Genomic DNA, 26,553 nt, shown 5'->3' with positions numbered 1-26,553 from the left:
TTATTGGTTCTCAAATTAGTAAAATCCCGTTACTCCTCTTTCCTCACTGAATCGAGAGTAGCAAATCGACCCCATAACACGGTGTCAGCTGTTTTTAAAATTAAAAATAAAGACATAGGGAATAATGCATACAAACAACCAGAATTTTTATTATGATACCAATTACCTTGTACAAAAAGTTCGAAGATCATAAAATTGCAAACGCTTTTCATACGAATCTTTGTTATTTGGCTTTAAAACGATTTATTTCAGAATCTTCCTTTGCCGATTACTGATTATTTGATTTAGTATGAATGATAGGCTGAGCCATCTGGCCGAGCAATAATATTAATATGCAAATATTGTAAACATATAATTATTCTAAAAATAGTTACAAACGTCGTAATACAAATAGGCCTAAGATGATCCAAACATAATTGGAAGCAAATTAATATAGAATTATACAGGAATTATTTAGAAATAGTCAGTATATCAAATTCCAATAAACTAATTGTTCCATCTTTCCATGGGAAAATCCTAATCCACTGAAGGTATTCATAATTTACTACCATAGGTATGGAACGCTATTAGTGTATTATTTCAGTTGTTAATCGTCAATGGCAGACTATGCAGATTTGCAAAGAGGGCGACAGTTATACGACCATAGAGAAATACCTTTTTATATTACCGTCATGTCATAAGATAGATACAGTAATTGCAAATAGAAAATGAAAAAATATTTTATATTTATGGTTATTATCAAAATGGCGATGTATAAAAAAATATCTGCACCTCCCTATCCGCCTCTGATTAAAGAAATTTTATTTCAACTGCTAAAAGAACAATCGGAAGATGAGTGTAGTACCAGCTCAAAGCACCTTTTTAATATGCTAATTAATAGATTCACGTGTATTTGTTGTGTACATCACTATCAACTGCTTTCCTTAATTGATTTTGATATCAATTTAGATATAGGCCTAATTATTTAACCTCTGACCCTTATCGGTAATAATTATTCTATTCTGTTTGCTAGCCTGCATTATTACCGTTTAACATTGCTTCCTTGCTGAGCCCGGTTTCGACATTCTACTCGATGGCGGTAATTCTTAGCGATTTGTCGTTTTCCAGTACCTTCACTGTGCTTTATTTTGTAAAAATGCTCCGGTTCTGGGCTACTATAAATCATGACTGAGAAACACAACACGAGCAATGCGTTTATACAGAATACTGCACTGAGTAAACCTATAGAATTCCAAAAGGTTGGCATCCCCACCGTCGATTCCAAGACGTCGCGCCGCTGGCTCATATCGGCTAACATTGCGTCCACGTGAAAGTTACTTGATACGGTTGTAGCTACGTGGAAGATCTGATGACTGTGAAAGAATACGTCAAACCTTCCTGGCGCCATTCTCTCGGGGAAATGAGTGGCAAAAATCAAGGCTGTGACGGCCGCTGCAAGATACTGCCATCGGAGCAGAGCGACAGACGTACCGTCGCAATCGTCACCAGGACAGGCAAACACGCGGTAAACTATCGGCACGTTGCAGATTATAAACGGGAGCGAGAACGACGAGAGACGACATAAATGACGCAATAAACTCTCATCCATAAAACGGGACGCACACGCACCACACGTGCACATCAAAACTGCGTTTACCACACTGATTTGAATGTAGGAATTAAAGTATGGCGTATCTATCAAATTGTTAGGAAACGAGTAACATTTGTAGGCAATGGAGCAAGCCACACTGTACATTCCGATCGAAGAATAATCCATAAAAAAACAAACATGGCGTGCGCGTTCGGACAGACAGCTGAAAAGGTGAGCTACGCTACTAGCCAACGAATATAAACAGACGCAAATGAGTACGCCCAGCAAGGGCCACATATATGGATCGTTGATGAAGTCATGTTCGGATCCTATGCGCCAAATACGCCATAGATAGTAAAACACTGGCAGAAAGTGCGTCCAAAAATTCAAGGTTTCGTTGGTCCCGTACAATGCACTTCGTAAACACTCGGAAAGACTCGTCTCACAAGCTCGGTACCCGGTTTTGATGAAAGGTTCGTGAAAAACAGACGGAAGTTGGTCATCACGGAACAACCTGACGGTCCACATCGTGCTCAAGCCGTATCACAACTGAAATGTAAACAATATATGATATTATTTGTATCGTGTGAATGTATACAAACTCGGCATATAGGCCCTACTTTGCAGTTAGTTAACTTAATTCTATTTGTGCTGTCATGTTACAGAACCGTTATACGACAATGAATAAAGAATAATGGTTAATACGTAGCAACGTGCAACTGTGAACAGAAACTAGAACGATATCAGCGAAGACAAAAGTCATAGGGACCGTTCAGGCTTATATTTACCCGGGTATTAGTTAGTTTATACCTCATGGAGTAAACGTGTAAGCCTACCTTGCGATAAAAAATCACTGTGCACAAACCAAAATGTATTACTTGGATAAATAAATAGGCCTAAGTTTGAACGGGCCCAAAGAATCGATCAGAAACTACCAGGAAGAAGGAATTAAAGATCAATGAAACCGTCACATAGTTAATGATTTAATTTCAACAAAAAGAAATAATGTTAGCCAGAGGTAGCCTATTTGTATTAGGCTACTCTACCACCAGCAACTTACCGCAACGTCTCAGTCAGAAGCCTACTTCTCTCTGCAAGTTATTGTATACAATACACTCGTTCTTGACGCTGAAACAAACAATACTTTTTGATTAGAAAATTACCTATACATAAGATGCAAACAGGTGGTAATCGTATTAATACTGACGCATTGAAAAGGCTTTTAAGTTGAATTATTTAACACCGTTCTCAAAATAAAGACAATTGAAACGAAATCTGAGATGTTACGTAATGCGCGCGCAATATCAGTTTTATTTTTTTTATTGCGTCATCTGACCAGACAAATAAATAAATATAATAATATAATAAAATACAATGTTTAAAATAAAAATTAACGCCTGGAAAATGCTTATAAGAACACCCTAGTGTGTTTTATCCTTGAACGGATTAGGAGTAAAATAGGCCTAAATCCATTTATCTAAGTGAATAATAGGCCCCTATTCATAATAATTCTCTAAACTTTGTAAACTGAATAGGCTATCATACGGCAACAGGAAAGAATATGCCACCATAGAAATAGTATATATCTCTATGGTGGCACAAAAGCAATTGAAGGTTAGGCGCCTACCAAACTTCCTCAAAACTATAACAGTCATCGTCAAATAGCATACAGGCGGATCTGAAATCTTTATTATTCCAAGGAAAAAAAACCCGTGCTGAGTGTGATCATAATATTATGAACTATAATATCTCTATGCTGTGATCAAAATGTTTGTCTGATTATTCTAACTATACAATACTTACATTATAAAACATTCATAGATGATTTAAAATCGATATAACAGGTTATCTTCCGTCCGTTTTCAACAGCACAATAACGTCACCTGTATAAAATATAGATTGTTTAAGCAAAAACTGTAAATTATTAACAATAAAGTATACAAATGGACAATTTGTATATAATTTAAAAATGCATAGGAAGCACAGAAGCAATGTATATTTGTTTGTAAATAACTGCACTGTACTTCCGTTGTGTATTATTATGCTAATTATTAATCAGCATGAAAGATAGTCGTTTGTACGCGCTCTGCATCTTATGGTGATGTAGCCAAGCCTACGTGTTTAGACGGTTTAATTTATGAACAGATAGTAGGCCTCCTAGGCCGCACGTTATTCATGATGTATGAATACAAAGCAACCCGTTGTTCAAACTGTCGAAACAGACGTGGTGGTGTTTAACTCCCAAAACACTAACTTAATTGAATTAGAGTGTTCAACACCATGTAAACGCAGGTCTAACTTGTACTTCGAAACAAAAACGAAAGAAAAATCACACTTACGCCACTATTAGAATATTATATAACATTACGGTCAAACCACGTCGTACATATAACTCGTTGTTGCAATTATTGTTTACTCTGGTGTAACAAAGATCAAGGTACACAATTTGAAAGCACTCGGAATTTCACCGATATGCTTAACTCGTATTCTGTGACCACACGGGGGCCTAGAATAAAGAGTCAGCGTTTGAACTCTACAATAACCTGTGTACTTTGAATACAAATTGTGAAAAACAGAATAAAAGAAGAATAATATGGAAGATCTGCCGCGGCATATGGGTTTTGTTTAGATACGGTTGACCGGGTTTAAGCACACGTTAATCTACAATCCGGGTACTGTAGCATAGTAATTGGAATTTATGCGACTGTGTTGTGTTGTGTCGCTGCTGTTGCTGCTATTATCCAAATCGCCAAAAAGTTAAAAATATTTTGATTAATGATGCGAATTAAGAATTACACGTAGTGTTAAAATTATAGAATGATATTTATAAATATTGCCTATAAAAGTAAAACGATTTACTAGACCTATTGTTAGAAATTTCAGTTATGTACTGTAAATTTGAAAAATGCATAAAATAAACCAGGGAGTTGTAAAATAAATATATTTTACAACTCCCTGAATAAACAGACCTAATTTTTTTATAAACTTCAAAATATAAGAACACATGAAGAGCATCGTGTTGTGTTTTCTCAAATATATGCCTAGTAGTAGTAGTAGTACTACTACTGTAGTAGTATTTAGTATGCCTATGTGTATGGTCATGTGGAGTGATATGTTTTTTCCTCATAATTTTGTATGGCACTGTATTTAACAGTATGCTGATATTGATATGCATGCTGTTTATTTTGTTGATGATTATTTTCTGAATGGGGATTTCCCTATCAGCCATGAAGTTATAAAGGCCGAGTATCATTGGCTACTTTACGTAACGTATCACATCAATATCCAATCAAAGTCCGTTTTAGATTATAATGTACACGTCAGATGACCCGATTTTATTAAGTAAGTTAAGCACGGACGGGGAGCAGACTTGATTGTCTGGATATTTTTCCATTAAATATAACTTTAAAATAAAATAATGTCTCAACAGCGATTTTCAAGCAGATGTCCAGGTGCGTAGGCTTGAATTTGGTTAATTAAAGCAAAATATAGGCCAGACGTAAAGTTAGTTTTCTTAATTTAGCTAGCCTAGCAGCAGCTAGGCCTAGGCTAGTACTGGTTTACGATGAAATCGGTCGCGTCTGAAATCGGTCGCGTTTGAAATCGGTCGCGATAAAATCAACTTCCGGTATTTTGTATGGCGCGCCGCTAGAGCTATAATCCTTTTGATGATATCGGTCGCGTTTGAAATCGGTCGCGTTTGAAATCGGTCGCGCTATTTTGTATGGATCGAGCGGGATGCATGCTAGAACGGGATATACATTTTTCGTTTATATATATTTAATTGATATTTTTTAGGAACTAGATTATTTATGTGGATATTTTTTACTTGGTTAATAAATATTTATTACCAATCATTAAATTAATTTTTTTTTTGTATTTCACAGGTCTCGGAGAAGGACTGTATCTTTTCAAAATGGCCATTTCTAAACACGTTTAAATATTATATTAGGCATAATGTTATATTTATTAGGCATATAATAATTTACCTCTATTAATATGTACTGTAATTAATATATTATATAGAGAATATACGTCTGTCGTGTCTTTTATTACGCAAACAATTACGTAAAAGAGAACAATTTATTTAAAAACAAGAATTTTTACAATATAGCCCGTAAAGCCAGCGTATCCATTTTTATACTTATGCATACTGTGACTGATTATATCATGTCGTTAACAACATACTATTCGATCACCTTATTTTATTTTCTATTTTCTAAGTGTATAATGATTATTGTTGAGGCAAATCACGTGTATGTTTTTATTTCTAATGTTTAAAATAGTTTTTAGTAAAATGATCATTATATGCGGATGGTTAACAGGCGAGTTACTGAAATAAACCCCCGAATAAGCCATATTGGAGATGCGCCTTCTATGATCGTGCAGCTGTTTCCTCTAACAATACGTTATTTTGCTGACGGGGATTCCCCTTTTTAAAAAACACGCACTAGTAGTATGTCAAATCATGGAGAAAACACGTACGATCGTTGTCCATGGCGAGGTAAAGATGACGTCTATTACTAATAACCATACATTTGAAAGGTCTATAGGCCTCCTGCACGTGTTTTTGTGAAACGATCCAATGAGCTATAGATGCTCGACGCGATTATGAGATCATGTTCATTCATTAAGTTTATTTAGCCTTTAAAATCGAAATACATTTAAAACATAGGTAACCAAATCAAGACACGTGGAAATGTAAGGAGGCAAGGATAAGCAAAAGCAATTAAATCGCTGTAGCTCACAGGCTTGCTTATCCATAATAATTCCGAATAAAGCACTTTTTCTATAATTTGACAGTATGATTTATACGTATATACGTCGGCGATACTATAGATTTTAATTTGAATATTTTTTATTTTTTTCTTCATTTATAATAATCATTTAATGTAAATAATTAAGTAAGTGCAACTCAGTGTCTCGCATTCATACGCCGTTCGTAAATCTAAACGTTTAAATATCAGTGCAGATTACCTCTTTGAGAATTGTGTCCACCTTTATTATCCATACATTATTATTCTCACATCTATCATCGGCATATTATCTATATATTTTATTAATATCCTAAAACCATACGTAATTGTTTGCATAATAAAAGACACGACAAACGTATATTCTCTATATAATATATTAATTACAGTACATATAAATAGAGGTAAATTATTATATGCATAATATAACATTATGCCTAATATAATATTTAAACGTGTTTAGAAATGGACATTTTGAAAAGACACCGTCCTTCTCCGAGACCTGTGAAATACAAAAAAAAAATTAATTAATGATTAATAATAAATATTTATTAACCAAGTAACAAATATCCACATAAATAATCTAGTTCCTTAAAAATATCAATTAAATCTATATAAACGAAAAATGTATATCCCGCTCTAGCATGCATCCCGCTCGATCCATACAAAATAGCGCGACCGATTTCAAACGCGACCGATTTCAAACGCGACCGATATAATCAAAAGTATAGCTCTAGCGGCGCGCCATACAAAATACCGGAAGTTGATTTTATCGCGACCGATTTCAAACGCGACCGATTTCAAGCGCGACCGATTTCATCTGACACCCTAGTACTAGTAGGCTAGCCTATCTACCCTAATAAATAAGGCCTAGCCTACTAGCCTACTATTCTACTATTCTAAGGTCTAGGCCTAGCCCTCCCTAGCTAGCCTTTGTAGAATTGAGCTGGCTTGTTAGTATAAAGTTCAGCAGAGGAATGCGCGGAGCCTTGAGAGGCTAGTAGTAGTGTAGTAGAAGGGTAGGCTTACGGGGGATCTAGCTGGCCTAGCATTTAAAAGCCAATTTGCCTAATAAATAGAAGCATATATAGTTATAGACCATGGAGGTCTATTTTATACCTCCATGGATAGGCCTACAACTACATAGTACATCATGATTAAATTATTTATTGTTAATCCTAGTAGTTATTTTATTTGATTGTTGAACTCCATATTTATAATCATTATATCAATTATTATTGTCAAATAATAAATGATCTATCATATTCATAATCAGCTTCGGCTGGAAGGACCTCACTTCACAATATTGTTGAAATAAAATAAAATAAATATACTCAGTACCTACTGTATAGCCTTGCTTTTAAACATTTAAAAAAATTTTAAATCTGCTGTTCCGAATAATCAAATAATAATTTATAATAAATTTATTATTATTAACATGTCATCGGTTGTTTGCAGAATTATGAATAATTTGTAAACTTTATAAAGATGTAATGCTTCCACCTGGTGCACATAACATTAACAATTTATTTAGTATTCATTTTTTCTAATCCATAAATAATTATTTTATTTTTGCAGCTGTCAAGAGGCTAATGAAAGAAGCTCAGGAGCTAAGTGAACCAACATCACAGTATTATGCTAGCCCTTTAGATGTGAGGATACAGAATTTTATTTTTGTGATAACTACATTTTCGCACCTAGGTTATGTGGTGCTAGTTCCCTTTCACACATGCCTTGTATTTTTACTCCATAGAAACAAAAACATTCTGCCACTTCAACATAGAGTATTTTATTTTATTTTTTATTTTATTTTATTTTATTCTCATCCAACAGCGAGTAACCCGCCAATTACAGGATGGATAAACTATTTAATAATTTCACAAGACAAACATATACACAAGATGCTCTACATAAACAAAGACTTATTATTAAGTCTTTGGGAGTGGAGTTGTAAATTGTCATGAGAAAAAAACCCTGACATATGACAGGACTTGAACCCAGGACTCTTAGATTGGTAGCCAAGTATGTGAACAGTGTACTGTAAAATCATCAATTTAAAGGATTTATTTGTTACTTTTTATGTCATTGTCCTCCATAAAAGTATTTTTGAGGCCTAATTCTAAGAAGTGGTATTCACAATAAAATTAGCCAAGTGACAAATTTGGACTTGAAATACAAGACAGGTGCGAAAATGAATTATCGCCCGATTATCTTTAGGGTCAAGTTTACGTTTCAACCACTGATTAATATTGCTGTGATTTGAACCCATCCCTAAAGATAAGTAGGTGGAAAAATGCAGTTTATGCCATCTGTTTATAGCAATATGTATGGACATCAAGTGCTCTACCATAGTAACCATATACAAATACATGGTATAATAAAAATGACAAAATCATTACAAAATAACTACTAGTCTTTAATATATTCCGCCATTCATTAGCGGATGATTCAATTTTTGTTTATAGTGATTCCAGCGCAAACATAGTTATATGACATAGTAATGACACGCCATGTATGCCAAAATGTTTTTTTTTAAGGAATATTAAACCACCCTTCCATCTAGAGTCTAGAATTATACAGTATAATAACACTGTGTTTGCTAAACAAACAAATTGTCACCCAGGCCTACTATTTAATATGTCAAATCAGCTCTAAATTTTCTGATTAAAAGTGAAATCTTTACCGTCACATTTGTAGGATAATCTATTCGAATGGCACTTCACGTTTCGAGGACCATCAGGAAGTGAATATGAAGGTGGCGTTTATCACGGACGAATTACATTTCCTCCCGAATATCCCATGAAACCTCCAAGTATTATGCTGCTCACGGTAAGTTCTTCAATATGCGCAAATTCAATGCAATAAGGTTTTATCTGCTGCAATAAAATGACATGGTATAAATTACTGTATTAATAATGAATAGTTATGGAAATTTGCTGTGGTTGGCAGAAAATCTACTGGTAGTCTACTCTGTATGTTTTATGTATAGATTGTTTGAATATTAAATATCATTAAATCATGATCTGGTTTTATCATTATATTTTTCAAGTCAATAAACAGTGAATAAAATGGAATTATACTGAAGTAAGATGTTTGACTAATTAATGTTTATAAGTTCGTCAATATAGCAATACTCTGTCCCCTAAATATGGTGGGCAATAGTGTTAAAACATATAATTGCTTATTTTATAAGGGGGGGGGGGGGGGTGGCATTAATAGTGGGTGTACAATTAATAGGGGTGGGAGGAGGGAATTTATAATAGGGGTGTTCCATTAATAATGGAGGTGATCATTATAGGGTTGCCCAATTCATGGTGGGCAATAGTGTTAAAAAATATAATTGCCTTCATTCATTTTATATTTTATAGGGTGTTCCATTAAAAGGGGTGATCCATTAATAGGGGTACCCAATTCATACGGGTGTCCCATTAATAGGGTTGTCCCATTAATATAATATAATGTGTTATAAATTTGTAATATAAAATGTTTTTATGCCAATTTTAGTTTTTTCACATCTGCAAAATGCTTGTAAAAAGTTGTAGCCAGGTATTCATAGTGTATTTTTTACAGGTGGACCCCTGTGAAATCTTTGGAGAAAAACACACTGATGAGAGAGCTTTTTTTGTTTTAAGATGTCCCGAGTTGTTACTGTGCACACTTGTACTGCCCTGATATTAAATGACGAATCATAGTAATAGAATAGTGTGCAACTATGCTTTCTCCAAATATTTCACAAGGTTTGCGTGTGCATACGGGCAATGAGCCGGGAGATCAAACCTGCTTACAACTTGTTATTATATATATATATATTATTATTATTATTAGTATGTTTGTTTTTTAGGACTCTGTTTTTATAGCTAACTAAGTAACTAGCTAAGTAACTGTTATCTTTATGTATTTTATTACAAACCATTATTCCATTATAAATGTTCAAATTATTGGGTTTTTTTTCCAACAGCCAACTGGACGATTTAAAATAGCAATGAATATATGTTTATCAATATCAGGACATCATCCAGAAACATGGCAACCTTCATGGAGTAGTATGTATATTTTTGCTTCACTTTCTCATATGGCTTTGTAATTGGATTTTATTTTGATTTGAACCAAGGACCTTAGGATTTTTAAGCAAGCATGTCAGGCACCAAACCACAGTGCCACTATTTTAACATGTATGACTTAGGGAGAGTAGTACTGTAGTGGGTGCTATTCTGGGATTATGACAGGATTAGAACCAAGAACCTAGGATTTTTAAGCAAGCATGTTAAGCACCAAACTACAGTGCCACTATTTGTACATGTACAGTATGACTTGTACAGTAGTTGCACTGTAGTGGGTGCTATTCTGGGATTATGGCAGGATTAGAACCAAGAACCTAGGATTTTTAAGCAAGCATGTTAAGCGCCAAACTACAGTGCCACTATTTTAAACATGTATATGATTTAAGTACAGTAGTTACACTTTGTGGGCACTATCCTGGAATTATGACAGGATTTGAACCAAAAACCATGGGATTTTTAAGCAAGCATGTCGGGCATCAAACCAAAGTGCCACTATTTTCAACACGAATTATATTGGGTTTTATAATTTACAGAATGTACACAAAATTCCTATCATAAGAGCCTTAAAATTAATCTAATGCTTTCTTGTTTCAGTACGAACTGTTCTATTAGCCATAATGGGTTTTATGCCAACACATGGGGGTGGAGCGATTGGCTCGCTTGACTACACTCCAGAAGAAAGGAAAGTTCTTGCCAAAAGGTATGTTGGGTGTCAAGTGTTATTTGGAATACATTGTATCTGTATGCTTTATTTAGGCAGGCTCCTCCATTTTATTTAAATTATTAGTGAAGTGAAATAAAATGAAAATGAAAGGCCAATTTTTCCACTAGCCAAATTTGTTTGCACGAATTGAAAGAATTGCCTCATACGCATGCGTAAAAAGGGATTTGGGAGATAGAAATAAACAGACGCTTTCGATTCGCGCGAACCCGTCTAAGAAAGGCCATATTGACATTTTTAACAAATTTTCTTTAGGTCAAAAGATTGGCAATGTCCGGTTTGTAAAGTAAAGAATAAAAATATTTTACCAGAAGAAACCTCACAAGAAAAGGCAAAAGAGATGCAACAAGAAGCAGCTAAAGTTGTGGCTGAAGTACAGCTTACGGTAAACACCAGATATTATTGCCACTGTTAAGCTCTGTCCACATATGGACATGATAATGTCATATCACTACCATATTTAAGCATACAGTATCACTACCATATTTAGGCATATCACTACCATATTTAAGCATATCACTACCATATTTAAGCATATCACTACCATATTTAAGCATATCACTACCATATTTAGGCATATCACTACCATATTTAGGCATATCACTACCATATTTAAGCATATCACTACCATATTTAGGCATATCACTACCATATTTAGGCATATCACTACCATATTTGGGTACATCAAACTTTTTTGGTCAAGCTAGTTTAGCTCTGTCTACACTATCAAACTTTATATAACAAAAAATATGATGTGCCTATATGGACATGATGATGTCATATCACTACCATATTTAGGCATATCACTACCATATTTGGGTACATCACACTTTTTTTTGTCACATAAAGTTTGACAAGGCTTTAGAACTTGATGCTATCACTGTTAAGGCTTACAAATTTGCATATTCTATTTCATGCCTATAGCTTACCTGGATAAACCAACAATAGCCCTTTCTCCTTGAAGAGCGAGATATAATTAGAAAAGTAGAAATGTTCACCCCTTTACACAAATGGTATACTTGAATGTGCTAGCATTAACATTTGTTTTTTTATTGTCATTTTAGAAACAGAAATTTGAAGAGGAAATCAAAACAAAATCTGAAGAACCAAATCTACAGACATCAACACCCGGAACAAAGGCAGAATCGGAAGTAAAGAGTGCTGTAGATGGGGTTGCAGATTTACCAGATGGTGAATCCAATACCACCGCACCAACATCAATTACTTCTTCATCTGTTGCCACACCATCAACTTTGGATCAGTCAACACCAGATGTCCAACCAACAACCCAAGCCACATCCTTGCCTTCAACATCTCCCCCCCAGCAGTCTTCCACAAATCCCCCACTTGTACGTCGTAGGCCAGGGGCGAATACTGCACGGACCGGGGCTAACCCAGCTACCGAGTCAGTTCGTCCTGTTGGACAACAGCAGCAAGGCTCCAATAGAGTACTATCTCTTGTCATAATGATATTCCTTGGTTTAGCAATATTTTTGCTTATAATTAGAAGAATCTATATTACTTATGAGTACAAATTTGATACAGAATTATAAGCAATAATTGATAATCCATCATTATTTTAGAAATTCTTTAAATTATAGATTTTAAATTATTCTGAAAGAGAACAAATATGTATAATATTTTGACCGAGTATTTTTAGAATCGGACAGGTTTCTGTTTCAAATTGAAGTTGAAATGGTGCTAGGAATAATGTGAATAAAAAGAGTGAGCATTCTGTAACATAAGTTATTAACGCAATGTGCAATGGTTGTAAGGTTTGGGTTCGAATCAAGCAAGGTGCTGTTAATTAATGAAGAATGGCTGGAATTGATTGGAACCATATTTTTAAAACATTCACAGGCAAGTCTGTATATTTATGTCTTTTGTGTATGAAATGTTTTAAAATAAGTAAAATTACTGTAGTTGATCCAAAGCAAGTGACATGAGAGAAATGCTTTGATTTTTAACTATAATTTATAATATTCATATTCAGGACATTGGTTTGTATTAGATATTTAAGCTAATAATTACCCAGTTTGTAAATTGGTACACTTAAAATATTCCAAGTATATTTATGTATAAATTAAAAAAAAATATTAAGATATATTGTCCCCCTAAATAATTGTTTTTTAATATGCCATTTTAATGTCACATAATAGTTATTCACTTTGACCAAAAACTGGATCGGAAAAACTTTTTACCTGAAAAAAATCTAAAGCACAAAGTACAGTACTGTACTTCCAATTGTCTGTCGGACAATGATTTTAGGTTAAAATTAAAACGTTTGTTTTGTTTTTTTATATGTAAAATAATTTTTATTTTTTTTACAGAAGTGAATAACTTTATTAAAACTGCAAAATGGCCTGTTTAAAGTTGGATTTTATTAATCTTCTTTTTCATGTTTTTCGGGGACAATACATCTTTAAATGAGGAAGAGATGAAAAAACGATGTACAAATAATTTTTCGAAAAATTATTGCCTAGTTAATTAAAAAAATGTATTAGATTTACAAACTTTATTCATCATTAATACGATGTTGGAAAGTGAGGAGAAAATAATGACAAAAGTTTTGAATTGATATTTTTGTTTCAGTATTTTTTTGTTTGTATTTAGATGTTTTGTGATAAAAATCAGGCTCTTCCATAGTAATTAGTATGTCACGATTTTTATTCTATGCAGTTGTTGCATCGGCCAAATAATTGTTTCTTCAATTTTTCATAACACATGTTCTTCAGATAATTCAGTTGTACAATATACATTTTGTTTTAAGTTCTGTCTACACTATCAATCTTGTGACAAAAAAATGTGATGTGCCCATATATGGAAATGTCATATTACTACCATATTTGGGCATATTGCACTTTTTTTTTGTCTAACTAGTTTATAGTGCAGAAAGAGGTTTAGTTTCATTTTTGGTGAACCTGTATTTGTTTTCTTTTGATGTTTAGTTTGATATTTTAATTGTAATAATATTAGTTCGTCATTATTGATACAGTATATTCTATACACTATTTTACACATACTAATGGTTGAGAAGGTTCGGAAAAAGCGCCCTCTATTAAATCAGTGGTAAAAACATGTCCAAACACAAAGTATATGGGCCATACGTACATTTACTATACTGTAGTAAAGTAGACGAGAAATGGTTATAATATTCTGTGATATTAAGCATATCAGAATGTAAAACTTAGGTACTATATTTTGTATGTTATTTTAAATTAATTATTTACAGAGTTTTATGAGGTGAAAGGTCATTATTATGCAGCTTCAAATTAAGTAATTAATACTCATTTGATTTTAATGTATTTTTTTTGTGCAAATTATAGTAAATAACTTATAAATAGTATTACTGTATAAAACATTTATTTCTCATGTTTTTCAAAATTTGTAGACATCGACTGTAGAAAACCGTAAATATAATTGCAATAAAGTTTAGATAAATTAAACGTCAATTGCAATAATAGATGATTCCACTGGAATGTACCATTGAAAAACTTTCATGCTCTTTTTTCCCCGGCTTAAACTGCATTTATTGGTTATTACAGATAACTACTACAATGTACCATTTGGCGCCTTGGGTTCTTACAGGATCGTGCAGATCCATGGGTCAAAAGCTATATTATATGTTAGTGGCTCAGACATTTGAAAATCCTGAATCCAACCTAGCCTTTAAAGTCTGTCTAAACTATCAAACTAGTTTGATAAAAAGAAGTGTGATGTGCCCAAATATGGTAGTATATGATTATGACATCGTGTCCATACTGTAGTATATATAGGCACATCACATTTTTTAGTCACATAAAGTTTGATAGTGTAAATAGTGTTAAGGATAAGTTCAGGAAGCCTACTTAATAAAACTGATCATGGAGGTATAACTCCATAAACTGATAGGTTTTCTAACTATTTTATATCCAACCTACTGGTACTTTGTATAACCAAAGAATACATATACAGTTACAGTTTTACAACATTTGGAAACGGTGAAAATGTCTAACTATTCATACATAGCCTCATACGCCCGTCGTCCAAGCTCTATATAGTTCTCTTTTTCAGAGGGCGTCATTTGGTGCAAGATATCGTCGGTTACATCTTGGAACGGCATTGGTTTACCGTTGACCATAACCATCATTTCTTCGTCGTCTTCTTCCTCCTCATCACTTATCATCTCCACAGTCTGAGAATCTGTCTTTTCTGTTTTTATACCAAATGCTGCATCCGCTGTTAACTCATCCTCAGATGCGCTCTTATCGCTTTCGTTGTCGCTACCGTTATCCGTCGGGAAAGCAGTTGCCAAAGCGCCGCTGCGTTTCTTTTCGTGCGCTAATAAAGTTTTCATAATTTCTTCGCTACGATGAGACCTTGTTGGACTTTTTAGTTCGTTACTGGGTGCGGCAATTTCGGATTCTTCTGTAATAGCGCCATCTATTGTGCTCTTAGCTAACCAAACGGGCATCTCTTTGGGTTTGGCTACTTCTTTTTTACTATTGTCATTCTCGCCAACCTGAATTGTAAAACTCTGGTTATAGGCAATACCAGCACTACTAGAGTTACTCCATTCACCAAACTTCCGATTGGCACTTCCAAGGGGCCTGGAAAAAATCAAGAATTTTTGATAAGTTAGAACATACTATGAGAATGTGTTTATACTGTATGGGCCAATTTCAACTCTGGACTAATGACATTACTAAAAGGAAACAAACAAGCTAGCACATATCTCAATAATATTCGTTCTTATAGCACTTATTGCACAATGCTTCTAAGCGATTCACAATACATAATCCATTGTTTGATGTACAGTAAGTTAAATTTGACTGATCTGAGACCATTTTGCAGTTTGGAATGCAAATAACGTGGAGGAGGAATTTGTAGTTCGTTTATAAAAAATTGTGATTTTAACCAAATTTATAAAAAGTAGATACCGAGATTTGATGGAACCAACATCTGGAGTTGGCTCCAATATTTCTGGAGCCAATTTAATATCTTCAACTTGCTGCAAGAGTTCATACAGAGGCTCAACCTGACGAACAAAGTCGGCAATCTGTAATCTAGAGGAACTTGGTGCCTGACTTTCATCTTCATTTACAACTGACCCACAGTGCGTACATTTCATGTCCCCCGTAGCCGGGTCCAGCAAATCCATAGCGTCAAAGTCGTTGTAAACCTTTTCACATCCAGGACACGAAAACAACGCCTTACACGTTGAGTCCCTTTCTTCACTCTCTATTTTTATACGCATTTTGTCCAATTTATATTTTACAATATTCACAAAAACTCTATAGTTGATAAAGTAATAATTATGGCGGTTTGTTTTACCATCTGGCTGTGTTTCAACTCGAACTGTCTGTTTGATAATTTTATCGTTCTTTAACTGATTCAAAAGCAGTCGTAATTGTTTTTTCTCAAATTTTAGAAGTTCTAACATATCGTCCTCTTTCATTATCTGATTGCGCACTAAGTAGTCAATAACAAGCACATGTTCAACTGTGTAGAATCCTCTCGTTATGAGCTTAGCAAGTTTTTTCAAGTCATCTGGAACTTGTGTGAGTATATCTGGATCAATTGCACTCGACATTTTTAAGTTTGTCTGAAATAAAAAGATATTTTTAAATTTTACAAAATATCTTTAATGATTTATAATAAATTTTATTGCTAATTTTCAAACTTTTCAAATTCTGTTGGCCGGTGTCTTGTCATAAAATGACGTTCTGACATCTGATTAGTCACTTTTGGCTGTTCCAAGGTACCCCTCGAGTGAATTGTTGTCACTGTACTAGTAGTGAATGGAAAGAAAGTGACCTTTTCGATAACAATAGTAATCGGGACAAAACGACCCCAAATAAAGGCAATGACATCTTTAGTTGGCTCTGACTGGCGAGGTGCCGTGCCAGCCAGGTGAAAGAGACAAGCTAGCTAGAGTAAAGATGCTTATTATTTCTAGTAGGCTACATATACGTATAGGCCTATAAGGTATTATAACTAAATATGATATCTAGAAAAAAGATTATTAGGCCTATATACTTTAATACATACTTTAATAACTCAGTTAATTTTAAAAACAAAATCAGAGAAACTCTCATGAGCTTCCGAATTAATGTAAAGAATGAAACTATATTTCTGATCACACTGAAAAATGCTCTATCCATCGGACTGCAGAAAATCAAATTGCGTATTTTACCTACCTCTTGTATTTTTATTATGTTGTAAAGAATGAAACTATTTAACACATTAACTATAAATAAGATATAAATGAATGGACTGCAGAACAGTTTTACCACGTATTTTACCTACTGCCATTTTGATGATAATCAATTTTTTTTTAACATTTTTGTGGACGTGTGTCCTTCAGAGATAGAGTCCTAACGTTTGTCTTATTTTGTTTATTTTCGTAAATGACAACTTTAGAGAAAGTTCGTGTGGTGGTTGTAGGAGACTCGGGTAATGGACTGATGGTATATTCTATGGTTATAAGTTAGCTAGACATTGATATTTAGGTTAGGTTAAGCCTCGTTTGTAGGCCTGGGCCTAGTAGGCCTAGTAGGTGGCCTATTATAGAAGTCGTACCAGTAAGATTATTGACAGACGATCGGGGCCAAAAACAAAGACGATCGGGGCCAAAAACAAAGACGATCGGGTACGTACAAACGCGTGCGGACGTTCGGCCCAACTTTGTTTGTGGACGTTCGGGCTCAACGCCTAAGACGATCGGACCAATATAATTAGGCCTAGCCTAGACGATCGGCCCATTTATATGCCAGAAGATCGGGGAGGGCTACACGAAATAATAATCGGCGAATAATAATTGTTCACCATAACTATAAAATAAATAAATAAATTTAAGGCCGGGTGTTCTTTCCACGAGTTTGTGATACAAATGTAATAAACATTTCTATACTCATTTATTTGTTTTGCCGAGAACTCAATTATAAACTACAGTATAATGGAACAGATTTACAAACGATATACTTGGATACCGGGCCGGGCCGGGCCCAAAATGTTAAGACTATCGGGCCCAACTTTGTGGACGTTCGGGCACAACGCCTAAGACGATCAGGCCAAATGTATAAGACAATCGGGCACATAAAAGTCGTACTCTCTCGCAGTAGGCCTAGATAGATAGAAAGGCTGAGCTGGGCGGTCATACTAATCTACGCCCAATAGGGCCCTGTATCACAATTGATATCAAGTACATGTGTAAACATGTTTTAGGCCTTGTGTCAGTGGTATATTATATATTTTTTTTCCAGAAACAAGTTAAAAAAATGAATACAATAAAATTATTTATTGTTAATTATAATTTTCACTCTAAAATGTGTCATTTACAAATAGTTATTGTTGTAGTGGGGTATGAGATAGTGAGATATGATGCACGGAGTTCATATAGTGGATCATACAATTGACAAGTGCATAATGTTAGCATGTATTTGATAACATTTTTTATCGTAAAACCCTACCGGGCATAGATTAGTATGAACCAAGTTGAGCCTGAAAATAATAGCTTGTATTGTCGGCAGGTGGAAGGTAGGTCTAAGGCTTATTTAGGGTAGTTGGGACGTATGGTACTGGCAGCTGTTTAGGTCTGTTTGTAATTATTAATAGCAAGATATGGTAGCCTAGTAGAGGCCTAAACATAATTCAATTTGTAACAGTAAGAAACCATTAAATTTGGTCCAGTTATACATTTCTCCATAGACATATACTTTTTAACAGACTTTTTATTTTAAATCCTAAACTATGCTTTACTTTGCAGGGGTGGGTAAATCATGTGCAGTACACCTTATATGTCATAATCAAGTCTGTTCTAATCCATCATATACCATTGGGGCTGCAGTTGATGTTAAGGTTCGAAGTTTCAGTTTTTATTTTTATGAAATTTTGTTCACAGTATATTATATACAAAAACTTGCCTGCTATTCTATTCATAAGACCTTTCCATTAAGATGAAAATGTTTTTTTCATTTTTAGATTCATGAATATAAAGAAGGTACACCGAGACAAAAGAGTTATTTTATAGAATTGTGGGATGTTGGCGGATCTGTTAATCATGCAAATAGTAGACATGTATTTTATAACCAAGTTAATGGTAAGTTTAGGTAACCAAGTTAATGGTAAGTTTAGGTAACCAAGTTAATGGTAAGTTTAGGTAACCAAGTTAATGGTAAGTTTAGGTAACCAAGTTAATTGTAGGTTTAGGTAACCAAGTTAATGGTAAGTTTAGGTAACCAAGTTAATGGTAAGTTTAGGTAACCAAGTTAATGGTAAGTTTAGGTAACCAAGTTAATGGTAAGTTTAGGTAACCAAGTTAATGGTAAGTTTAGGTAACCAAGTTAATGGTAAGTTTAGGTAACCAAGTTAATTGTAAGTTTAGGTAACCAAGTTAATGGTAAGTTTAGGTAACCAAGTTAATAAATGGTAAGTTTAGATAACCAAGTTAATTGTAAGTTTAACGCCCTCAATTTGTTACTTTATGCGGTCTTATCTAAGACTGTTTTATAGCAACGGTCTAACAGGGGTGGCTTTAGTAAGACCGTCTATTTGATAAAGCTGGCTTTAATCGGGGAGTTAAGACCATCAGTTAAGACTGTTTTATAGCAATCCACCCCTGGTTAACAAAGTTAATGGTAAGTTTAGGTAACCAAATTAATTGTAGGTTTAGGTAACCATGTTAATGGTAAGTTTAAAGTTAACCAAGTTAATGGTAAGTTTACGTCTTAATGAATTGTAATGTAAAATGTGTTCAATACTTTATTATTTATATTTTTAAAACCATCCTTTTTTTTTTTTATAGGTATCATCTTAGTTCACGATTTAACAAACAGAAAATCACTACTTAATTTAAGAAAATGGCTAGGAGAAGTTTTATCACGTGAGAATGGAGGTGGTGGACGATCAAAGTCTTCATCGTAAGAGTTTAATTTATGGTTTAATATAAAATATTTTACTTGTGGATATTTGTGTAAGTTTGAATAAGGTTGAGAATGCTCCTCAAATATCCCTAAAGACATGTTTCAATAGTTTGTGTAGAAAATCTTGTGCATGTTTGTTCAGTGAAACAGATTTCCACGTCCACAGTGACTTCACTCTTGGCAAACCTTTTGCTATGTGTCAAAGGGAATAAAACTAGATTTAATTCGTCACTATGACAAATTATAGGTTATATGCATTGATTATTGATAATTGATTTTTAAAAGATATATTGACTGATTGATTTTCTCAGAATCTTTAATTATTTATAATATATGAAACGATCTTGCTAATGCAAATACAATAGCCGGTATCACAATCCGATCATATATCCCTCTGCCTTTAATATCATAAACCACATTGGTTTCATAATAAAGACATAATTTACTTTTGATTCAGATTTCATTATAAATCATATGTATAATCTATACACTAACAAATAAAATTGAACAAACAATACGAATAATAAACGAAAAAGACACAAGACTCGATCTCGGTACCTTGAATGCCATAGACACGAGTACAGACCATCGAGCCATACACAACTGACTGAAACTATATACTTTTAACTTTAATATATGAACATTTTAAGGAAGAAGCATGAAGCATGATAATGCATATAACCTAAAAAGCAATAAGTGACAAGCAGTAGCAATTCTGACTTTGTTTTACAGAGAGTATGACCCTGAACAGTTTGTAGGCTGCCAAGTACCTATCTTAGTGCTCGGAACAAAAGCAGACCAAGTTGACAGCAAACGACAAGCATTTCTTTCAAATACATCACTTATAGCTGAAGAATGTGGAGCGGATGAGTTTAATTTAGTAAGAAAAAACACTGTAATTGAATGATAAGAGATCATTGTTTTGTTGTGGCACTGTAGCTTGGTGGTTTTCATGCTTTCTTACTACTAGCAAGGTCCCAGGTTCAAATCCTTTTCTCTTCCACAGTATCAGAATTTATCTTAACCTAATTCCATACATAGCAAGATTTTTTTTTTCCAAAAATGGGGTTCCACTGTATATACATGTTATATATTATTTTTTTATTCTTCTTCTTTATAATAATAATTATTTGTATTCTTTTTATTGCAGGATTGTTTAAGTGCGAAACACCTAGCGCCAGGCTCTACAAATTCTGTAAAATTAACAAGGTTCTTTGATAAGGTGAGTGACATATTCTACACTAATTACTTACACAGGATGAGAAATAACTTGATTTCTGTCGGTGTCCATTTTATTTTGCAGGTTTTTATTATGGAAGTTGCTAAAATTGGTATTGTTAAGAGTAATATAATTTATATATAGATAAACACAAAATATCTATCTATGAATGTGCTTGCAGGTATTTTTTTATATACGAGTTCTTGTATAGCGTTGATTCCAACGCATGGATCACTGCTCATGGCGATCCGATGTTACACTTTTCAGCTACATGCTTCTTCCTAAGCGTCATGTCAGTCCAGCCAATTTAGGCGTTCTCTCATCTGTCTGTCCACAACAGTGGCTGTCTGAACTAATACACCGGGGTAATCTCCTACTCGTCTCAAAAGATGTACTAGGTTCTTTAAAGTACATAATTAATTGATGCAGATGATGCTTATATCAGATACTATGTGTCATTTTGCTTCTAAACTCTCAGGTAATTTTCCGGCGTTTTTACCAATATCCAGCAAGAGACTCGCCCCAAAAGGTGTGCAGGTGATTAATACATTCTTGTAGTTTACTCGCATGGATTTCAAGCCCATCGCGTTATTAGAGAATCGACGCAGGAGGAATATTATGATTCTCACTGCCAAACTAATCTGCATAAAGCTCTGTCTACACTATCAAACTTTATGTGATGTGCATATATGGACATGATGAAGTCATATCACTATACCATATTTGGGCATATCATTACCATATTTGGTCATATCACTACCATATTTGGTCATATCATTACCATATTTGGGCATATCATTACCATATTTGGGCATTTCACTACCATATCTGTCACACTTTTTTGATATTCAAACTAGTTTGATAGTGTAGACAGAGCTTTATAATGCAGGGCTACAAAAAATATTAATTTGTTTCTACATTTTGAAAACTACAGTAGTTTTACTCTAAATCTAAAATAAAAATGAGAGCAAATAATATGATTTACTTGTTTTGTTGGCTGTCCTCGTGATTTCGTTGCTGAAAATAATGCATAAATAAAATTCATAATTGGAATTTGATTCTCTGTTGCTATGGGCTTCTTTTTCCTTGTGTGTAGTTGGGGTGTATTTTCTTCCAAAATATAATTTCATTCCTTCCCAAATATGCAAGTTGTTTTAAGGCCAATTTACACAGACGAGCGGTGACTTTAAGCCAAAAAACCATGTAGCTTATCTCGCGTCGAATCTGTATCTATCCTGATCGGAAACCGCCCATCTGTTCTGCAGTGTGTGTAAGTGGTCATACAGTAAAGGAGTAACATAGATTTTATATTTTTATTACCGTTACTGCTCGTCTATATAAATTGGCCTTTATAGAGCACATGTTGATCATTTATACTTGATATTAATTGAATGATATGTCCATTTTTGTGTGTTTTAATCAATTATTTGACACCACTATGATAACCATCATAACATTTCTTTTCAAACATCCTTAATTTTACATTCATTGAATGTGCATGGTCATGTGACTTTTAAAAGAAGCGCCCTCAAGTTCAAGTAACGGCAAAATAAACAGTAAAATTAAATGACTTCCACTTTTGTTGTATTACTTTACCAGGTGTTTTATAGCAAATTTACTAATATTGTATATTTTGTTTAACTTTTGAAAAGTGATTTTGTTATGCCGTGTGATTTTTAACAAGATGAAACTAAAAATTTTCATGATTAATCTGTTATTTATTTATACATATTTACATTATATTGTAAACTTATAAAACATAGTTTATTACAATTGATTTTGATAAAAGCTGCCTGATGTTGTCTAAAGCTCTGTCTATACTAAATGTGAAAATGTGATGTGCCCATATATAGACATGATGATGTCATCTTACGGCCATATGAGGGCATATCACTACCATTTTTGGGTACATCACACTTTTTTTGCCAAACTAGTTTGATAGTCTAGACAGACCTTTATAGCCTTCAATGTGACTAGCCTCTCCTCTCATAACATTTAAAAAAAATGCTGATTTGACCTGGACATGGTTTTTTTATATTTTTTTATGCTCTCTTTTTTTTTTTTCTCTTTTGTGGCGTGAACCACCACCTTTATTCTTTCATATCATAATTAAATACATTACAAATAAATCAGTAATATCTGTCTTCATATGTTCTTTCTTTAATTATATTGTTTTCCGTTAATATTCTACATTTTTCTTTATCTTTTTCTGCTCAAAAAAAAAATATCAGTAATTTTTGTAAATTTTAGTTTTTCACATATTGTTTCCAATATTATCCTCCTGCTTTCATGGTTTGTTATTATTCACATTGTACACAGACAATATACATACCATTTATATACATCTTATAGACATTATATACAAAGATATAAAACAACGTTTAATAAATTTATTAGGTACCGGTAACTCTTTTAACATTATATGAGCGTTAGTTTGTTCAGATCCTTAACAATAGACTTAAATACAATCCAAGAGTTTTTACACACTGGTTTGTTTAATTCAGTTAAAATCTTAATGTTATATATTGAGAAGACAGCAATTGAATATAAGTCATTTTTGTATTCACAATCAATTTATGCTCTCTTTGTAAAGCTCTATCTACAAACTTTATGTGACAAAAAAATATGATGTGCCTAAATATAGTAGTAATATGCCCAAATATGGTAGTGATAACATCATCATGTCCATATGTGGGTACATCACATTCTTTGTCACATAAAGTTTGATTGTAGACAGAGCCTTAGAGCCAGCCACAGAGGATGCTTTGTTTCATTTTCACATTGTTACTTTTTACTGAATATATCATCGTTTTGCAGTTTGTTTTTCATGCAGATCATGTTGTTTTGAACATTCAATACACTGGCTATTTCATATTGCAAATTTACAGCAATTTCTAACGTGGCCGAGTTACTTTTTGATTTATATAAGCATTATTTGTCATGGTCATTTTGTCCCAAATGTCAAGTCAATGACCTACTGGACAACTGGGCTTTTAGGAAGTTGGGTTGACTAGCTTTTGTAGATACTGGCCAATTCATATTCCAAATTTACCGCAATTTTTTTAACCTGACTGAGTTACTTCTTGATTTATATAAGCATTATTTGGCATGTTCATTTTGTCCCAAATTTCAAATAAATTACCTACTGGACAACTGGGCTTTTAGGAAGTTGGGTTGACTAGCCTTTGTATGCAAAGCTAGTGAAATATTTAATTATCTAGTGTTGTATATTCATATTTCAGGTGATCGAGAGAAGACAGGTCAGTCGAGAAAGTTCACAGGTCGGTCACAACTTCAAAGCATGGTAGCACATTTTTTCTTGAAATATTTTGATGTAAGTGCATGTTGCGAAATCCGTAGAGGGAGCCTGTGAATTGATATAGCATGACTCTTTGTGAGTCCATTCTGAATATTTTGACTCCCACCACCCCCATGCACACATCATGTATATTTTTTTTATTTCTTTTATTTACCCACAAATATAAAGTATAAAAATTGTAACATAAATAAAACATAATATATTAAGGGAATGGCTAAAGAATAGTTAAAACTAATCAAGTTCAGCCCCTAAACATTCAAAATATAAATTAATTAGGGCATAAAACACACTTTCTTTCTAATATATAATTCTCTTTTAGAAATATATATCTTAAACAAACAAATAATATTTTTTCATTTCTTTTTTTAATTATTATATTGGTACAGTATATTGTACCACAATGAGTACATGCACATACAATATTATTAGGAGGTAATAATATTACTGTAAAGAGTATCTTTAACAAATTACAAAATAACAAAACTGTTTGAATACCATAAAAACACTCTCCATTTAAGCACTGAAACATAACACTAATTTGGTCATTGATGTTAAGACAATAAGTTTAGTTTTTGTTTAGTAAATGTGGAACATGCTTGTATTTCAGTTTGGGGCTAATTCTCAAGACAGACGAAGACTTAACAGCCAGAAAAGTTTTCATATGGATTGATGTGTCGAAGGTCAAGACATTAATTACTGTATCCATAAATACAACCCTGTTCACAGTGTTATCAGGGAGTTGATGTTAATAGTCAGTGGCGTACAGCTGGGCACACTCGCTGGCTAAACCCAGGGGCCCCTGAGCAGTGCACAGACGAAAAAAGAAAATATGTCGAAAAGTGTTAGGGTCCAGCGTTGGAGGGCCACTTAGGGTTCCTAAACCAGGGTGCTCAGGCCTCTGTATTACGCCACTGTTAATAGTACCTGTTGTTCCTATGAAATATAAAACAAATATTGCCATTTCACCTTAACCCTAATGTTAGTAGATGCCTGTCCGCACTTCAATTTACGGTAGTAGTTGAGAATAGGTTTTTGTCATTTTCTTGTATGGTTAAATTAATCTTAAAATTATTATTTTGCCTGTTTATCATTGATTCGACTGGCATATTTAGTTTATTTTATTTTTGTATCATGATTTTAGTTTACCATGGCATTTACACATGTATTGTAATAGTTATATTCTAATCCACTATCAGATACATAACTAACAAATGTTATAATGCTGTATAAACTGTATATATTTATATTATAGATAAATAAAAGAAATATTAACCAATTTATCTGCTTTCGAATTATTATTTGCATTCATATAATCATGATAACAATGAAACAAGAAACATTGCCAAATTTATACCCTTTAATTTTTGACATAACTGGCTATTGAACTGTTTTTTAACTAATTGCCTAACCCTAATAGTCCGCGAAATCACATCGTTTCTCTACAGAATCGCGTTTTACCATTTAGCGAGATGCTGTTAGCCATCATTGATACCATATTTTTACCAATGACGTTAACACCAGTCTACCACGATGAGGTAGCATCTCCGACTTCAGACGGGGATGTTTTTTTTATAGATGTTTTTTGTTTAGTTATATTATATTATAGGCGTATATTTTCTTGCTTTATATATAACAAAATCTTTATTAAAAAATTAGCTTAAAGATGTATAGTCCCTTGAAACACAAAAAAATGAAAGTCAAAATATTCTAAATTTAAATTAGCCATATCAAAGTAATATTAAAGTTATTCACTTTAAGTCGAAAATTCGTGCCAAAAACAACAATTTTACGTAGTTAACAGGTAAATTAGTTTGATTACATTTCGTCTGGAAAATCGTCGCGAGCGAAAGTAAACAAAGATTTCAAACCAAGAGTATGCATTATGCATGATGCTAATTAGGATTGTTTACAACTCGTCACGGTTGAGAAGGTGTTTTCACACAGATCGCAGTTTTATGATTATGCATACAGAGTGCGCCAAACAAGCACATTGCATTATGAGATAT

At 33.6% G+C, this 26,553-nt stretch overlaps 4 protein-coding genes across 11 annotated transcripts; 2 read left to right on the top strand and 2 right to left on the bottom strand.

Moving 5' to 3' along the window:
- Positions 1-120: 120 nt before the first annotated feature.
- Positions 121-9,148, bottom strand: LOC140054010 (membrane progestin receptor gamma-like). Of its 2 annotated transcripts, none has more exons than XM_072098801.1 (4): positions 9,008-9,148; positions 3,374-3,453; positions 2,631-2,698; positions 121-2,119 (listed from the first exon to the last, which is right to left on the bottom strand). In XM_072098801.1, exon 4 carries the CDS (start codon positions 2,096-2,098, stop codon positions 1,022-1,024), a length of 1,077 nt encoding a protein of 358 aa, XP_071954902.1. In that variant the 5' UTR covers positions 2,099-2,119; positions 2,631-2,698; positions 3,374-3,453; positions 9,008-9,148; the 3' UTR covers positions 121-1,021. The 2 variants fall into 2 exon arrangements, with proteins under 2 accessions (XP_071954902.1, XP_071954903.1); XM_072098802.1 differs by lacking the exon at positions 9,008-9,148 and adding an exon at positions 3,910-4,235.
- LOC140054011 (ubiquitin-conjugating enzyme E2 J1-like) lies at positions 4,919-14,675 on the top strand. Its single transcript, XM_072098803.1, has 7 exons — positions 4,919-5,022; positions 7,903-7,976; positions 9,022-9,153; positions 10,283-10,367; positions 10,980-11,085; positions 11,362-11,491; positions 12,171-14,675. Exons 1-7 carry the CDS (start codon positions 4,989-4,991, stop codon positions 12,657-12,659), a joined length of 1,050 nt encoding a protein of 349 aa, XP_071954904.1. The 5' UTR covers positions 4,919-4,988; the 3' UTR covers positions 12,660-14,675.
- Positions 14,615-17,306, bottom strand: LOC140054007 (general transcription factor IIE subunit 1-like). Of its 2 annotated transcripts, none has more exons than XM_072098800.1 (3): positions 17,137-17,306; positions 16,026-16,690; positions 14,615-15,695 (listed from the first exon to the last, which is right to left on the bottom strand). In XM_072098800.1, the coding sequence occupies exons 2-3, from the start codon at positions 16,676-16,678 to the stop codon at positions 15,101-15,103; spliced, it is 1,248 nt and encodes a 415-aa protein (XP_071954901.1). In that variant the 5' UTR covers positions 16,679-16,690; positions 17,137-17,306; the 3' UTR covers positions 14,615-15,100. The 2 variants fall into 2 exon arrangements, with proteins under 2 accessions (XP_071954901.1, XP_071954900.1); XM_072098799.1 differs by having other exon boundaries at positions 17,125-17,183.
- A 127-nt stretch (positions 17,307-17,433) lies between these two features.
- LOC140054021 (rab-like protein 3) lies at positions 17,434-25,740 on the top strand. 6 transcript variants are annotated; one of them, XR_011846480.1, is made up of 9 exons: positions 17,434-17,541; positions 18,854-18,945; positions 19,069-19,186; positions 19,892-20,006; positions 20,742-20,889; positions 21,160-21,231; positions 21,707-21,765; positions 24,471-24,562; positions 25,155-25,195. XR_011846480.1 is itself a non-coding variant. In XM_072098816.1 (9 exons), the coding sequence occupies exons 1-9, from the start codon at positions 17,496-17,498 to the stop codon at positions 25,215-25,217; spliced, it is 744 nt and encodes a 247-aa protein (XP_071954917.1). In that variant the 5' UTR covers positions 17,434-17,495; the 3' UTR covers positions 25,218-25,740. The 6 variants fall into 6 exon arrangements, 5 of the variants coding, with proteins under 5 accessions (XP_071954917.1, XP_071954918.1, XP_071954921.1 ...); XM_072098816.1 differs by having other exon boundaries at positions 21,707-21,757; positions 24,471-24,509; positions 25,155-25,740; XM_072098817.1 differs by having other exon boundaries at positions 21,707-21,757; positions 25,155-25,740.
- The last annotated feature ends 813 nt before the right edge of the window (positions 25,741-26,553 follow it).

This window comes from Antedon mediterranea, chromosome 7 (genome assembly GCF_964355755.1).
Source record: "Antedon mediterranea chromosome 7, ecAntMedi1.1, whole genome shotgun sequence".
Classification (NCBI taxonomy): domain Eukaryota; kingdom Metazoa; phylum Echinodermata; class Crinoidea; order Comatulida; family Antedonidae; genus Antedon; species Antedon mediterranea.
Note: the sequence above shows the minus strand (reverse complement) of the source record. Positions and strands in the feature narration are given on the sequence as shown.

Excerpts from the sequence above, each read along its gene's own strand:
- LOC140054010 (XM_072098801.1), bottom strand. The coding sequence starts at position 2,098 with ATGTGGACCGTCAGGTTGTTCCGTGATGACCAACTTCCGTCTGTTTTT.
- LOC140054011 (XM_072098803.1), top strand. The coding sequence starts at position 4,989 with ATGTCTCAACAGCGATTTTCAAGCAGATGTCCAG. Across the intron at positions 9,154-10,282 it reads CAAGTATTATGCTGCTCACG|CCAACTGGACGATTTAAAAT; the intron begins GTAAGTTCTTCA and ends TTTTTCCAACAG. Across the intron at positions 11,086-11,361 it reads AGGAAAGTTCTTGCCAAAAG|GTCAAAAGATTGGCAATGTC; the intron begins GTATGTTGGGTG and ends AATTTTCTTTAG.
- LOC140054007 (XM_072098800.1), bottom strand. The coding sequence starts at position 16,678 with ATGTCGAGTGCAATTGATCCAGATATACTCACACAAGTTCCAGATGAC. Across the intron at positions 15,696-16,025 it reads GTTGGTTCCATCAAATCTCG|GCCCCTTGGAAGTGCCAATC; the intron begins GTATCTACTTTT and ends GATTTTTTCCAG.
- LOC140054021 (XM_072098816.1), top strand. The coding sequence starts at position 17,496 with ATGACAACTTTAGAGAAAGTTCGTGTGGTGGTTGTAGGAGACTCGG. Across the intron at positions 17,542-18,853 it reads GGTGGTTGTAGGAGACTCGG|GGGTGGGTAAATCATGTGCA; the intron begins GTAATGGACTGA and ends TTTACTTTGCAG. Across the intron at positions 18,946-19,068 it reads GGGCTGCAGTTGATGTTAAG|ATTCATGAATATAAAGAAGG; the intron begins GTTCGAAGTTTC and ends TTTCATTTTTAG.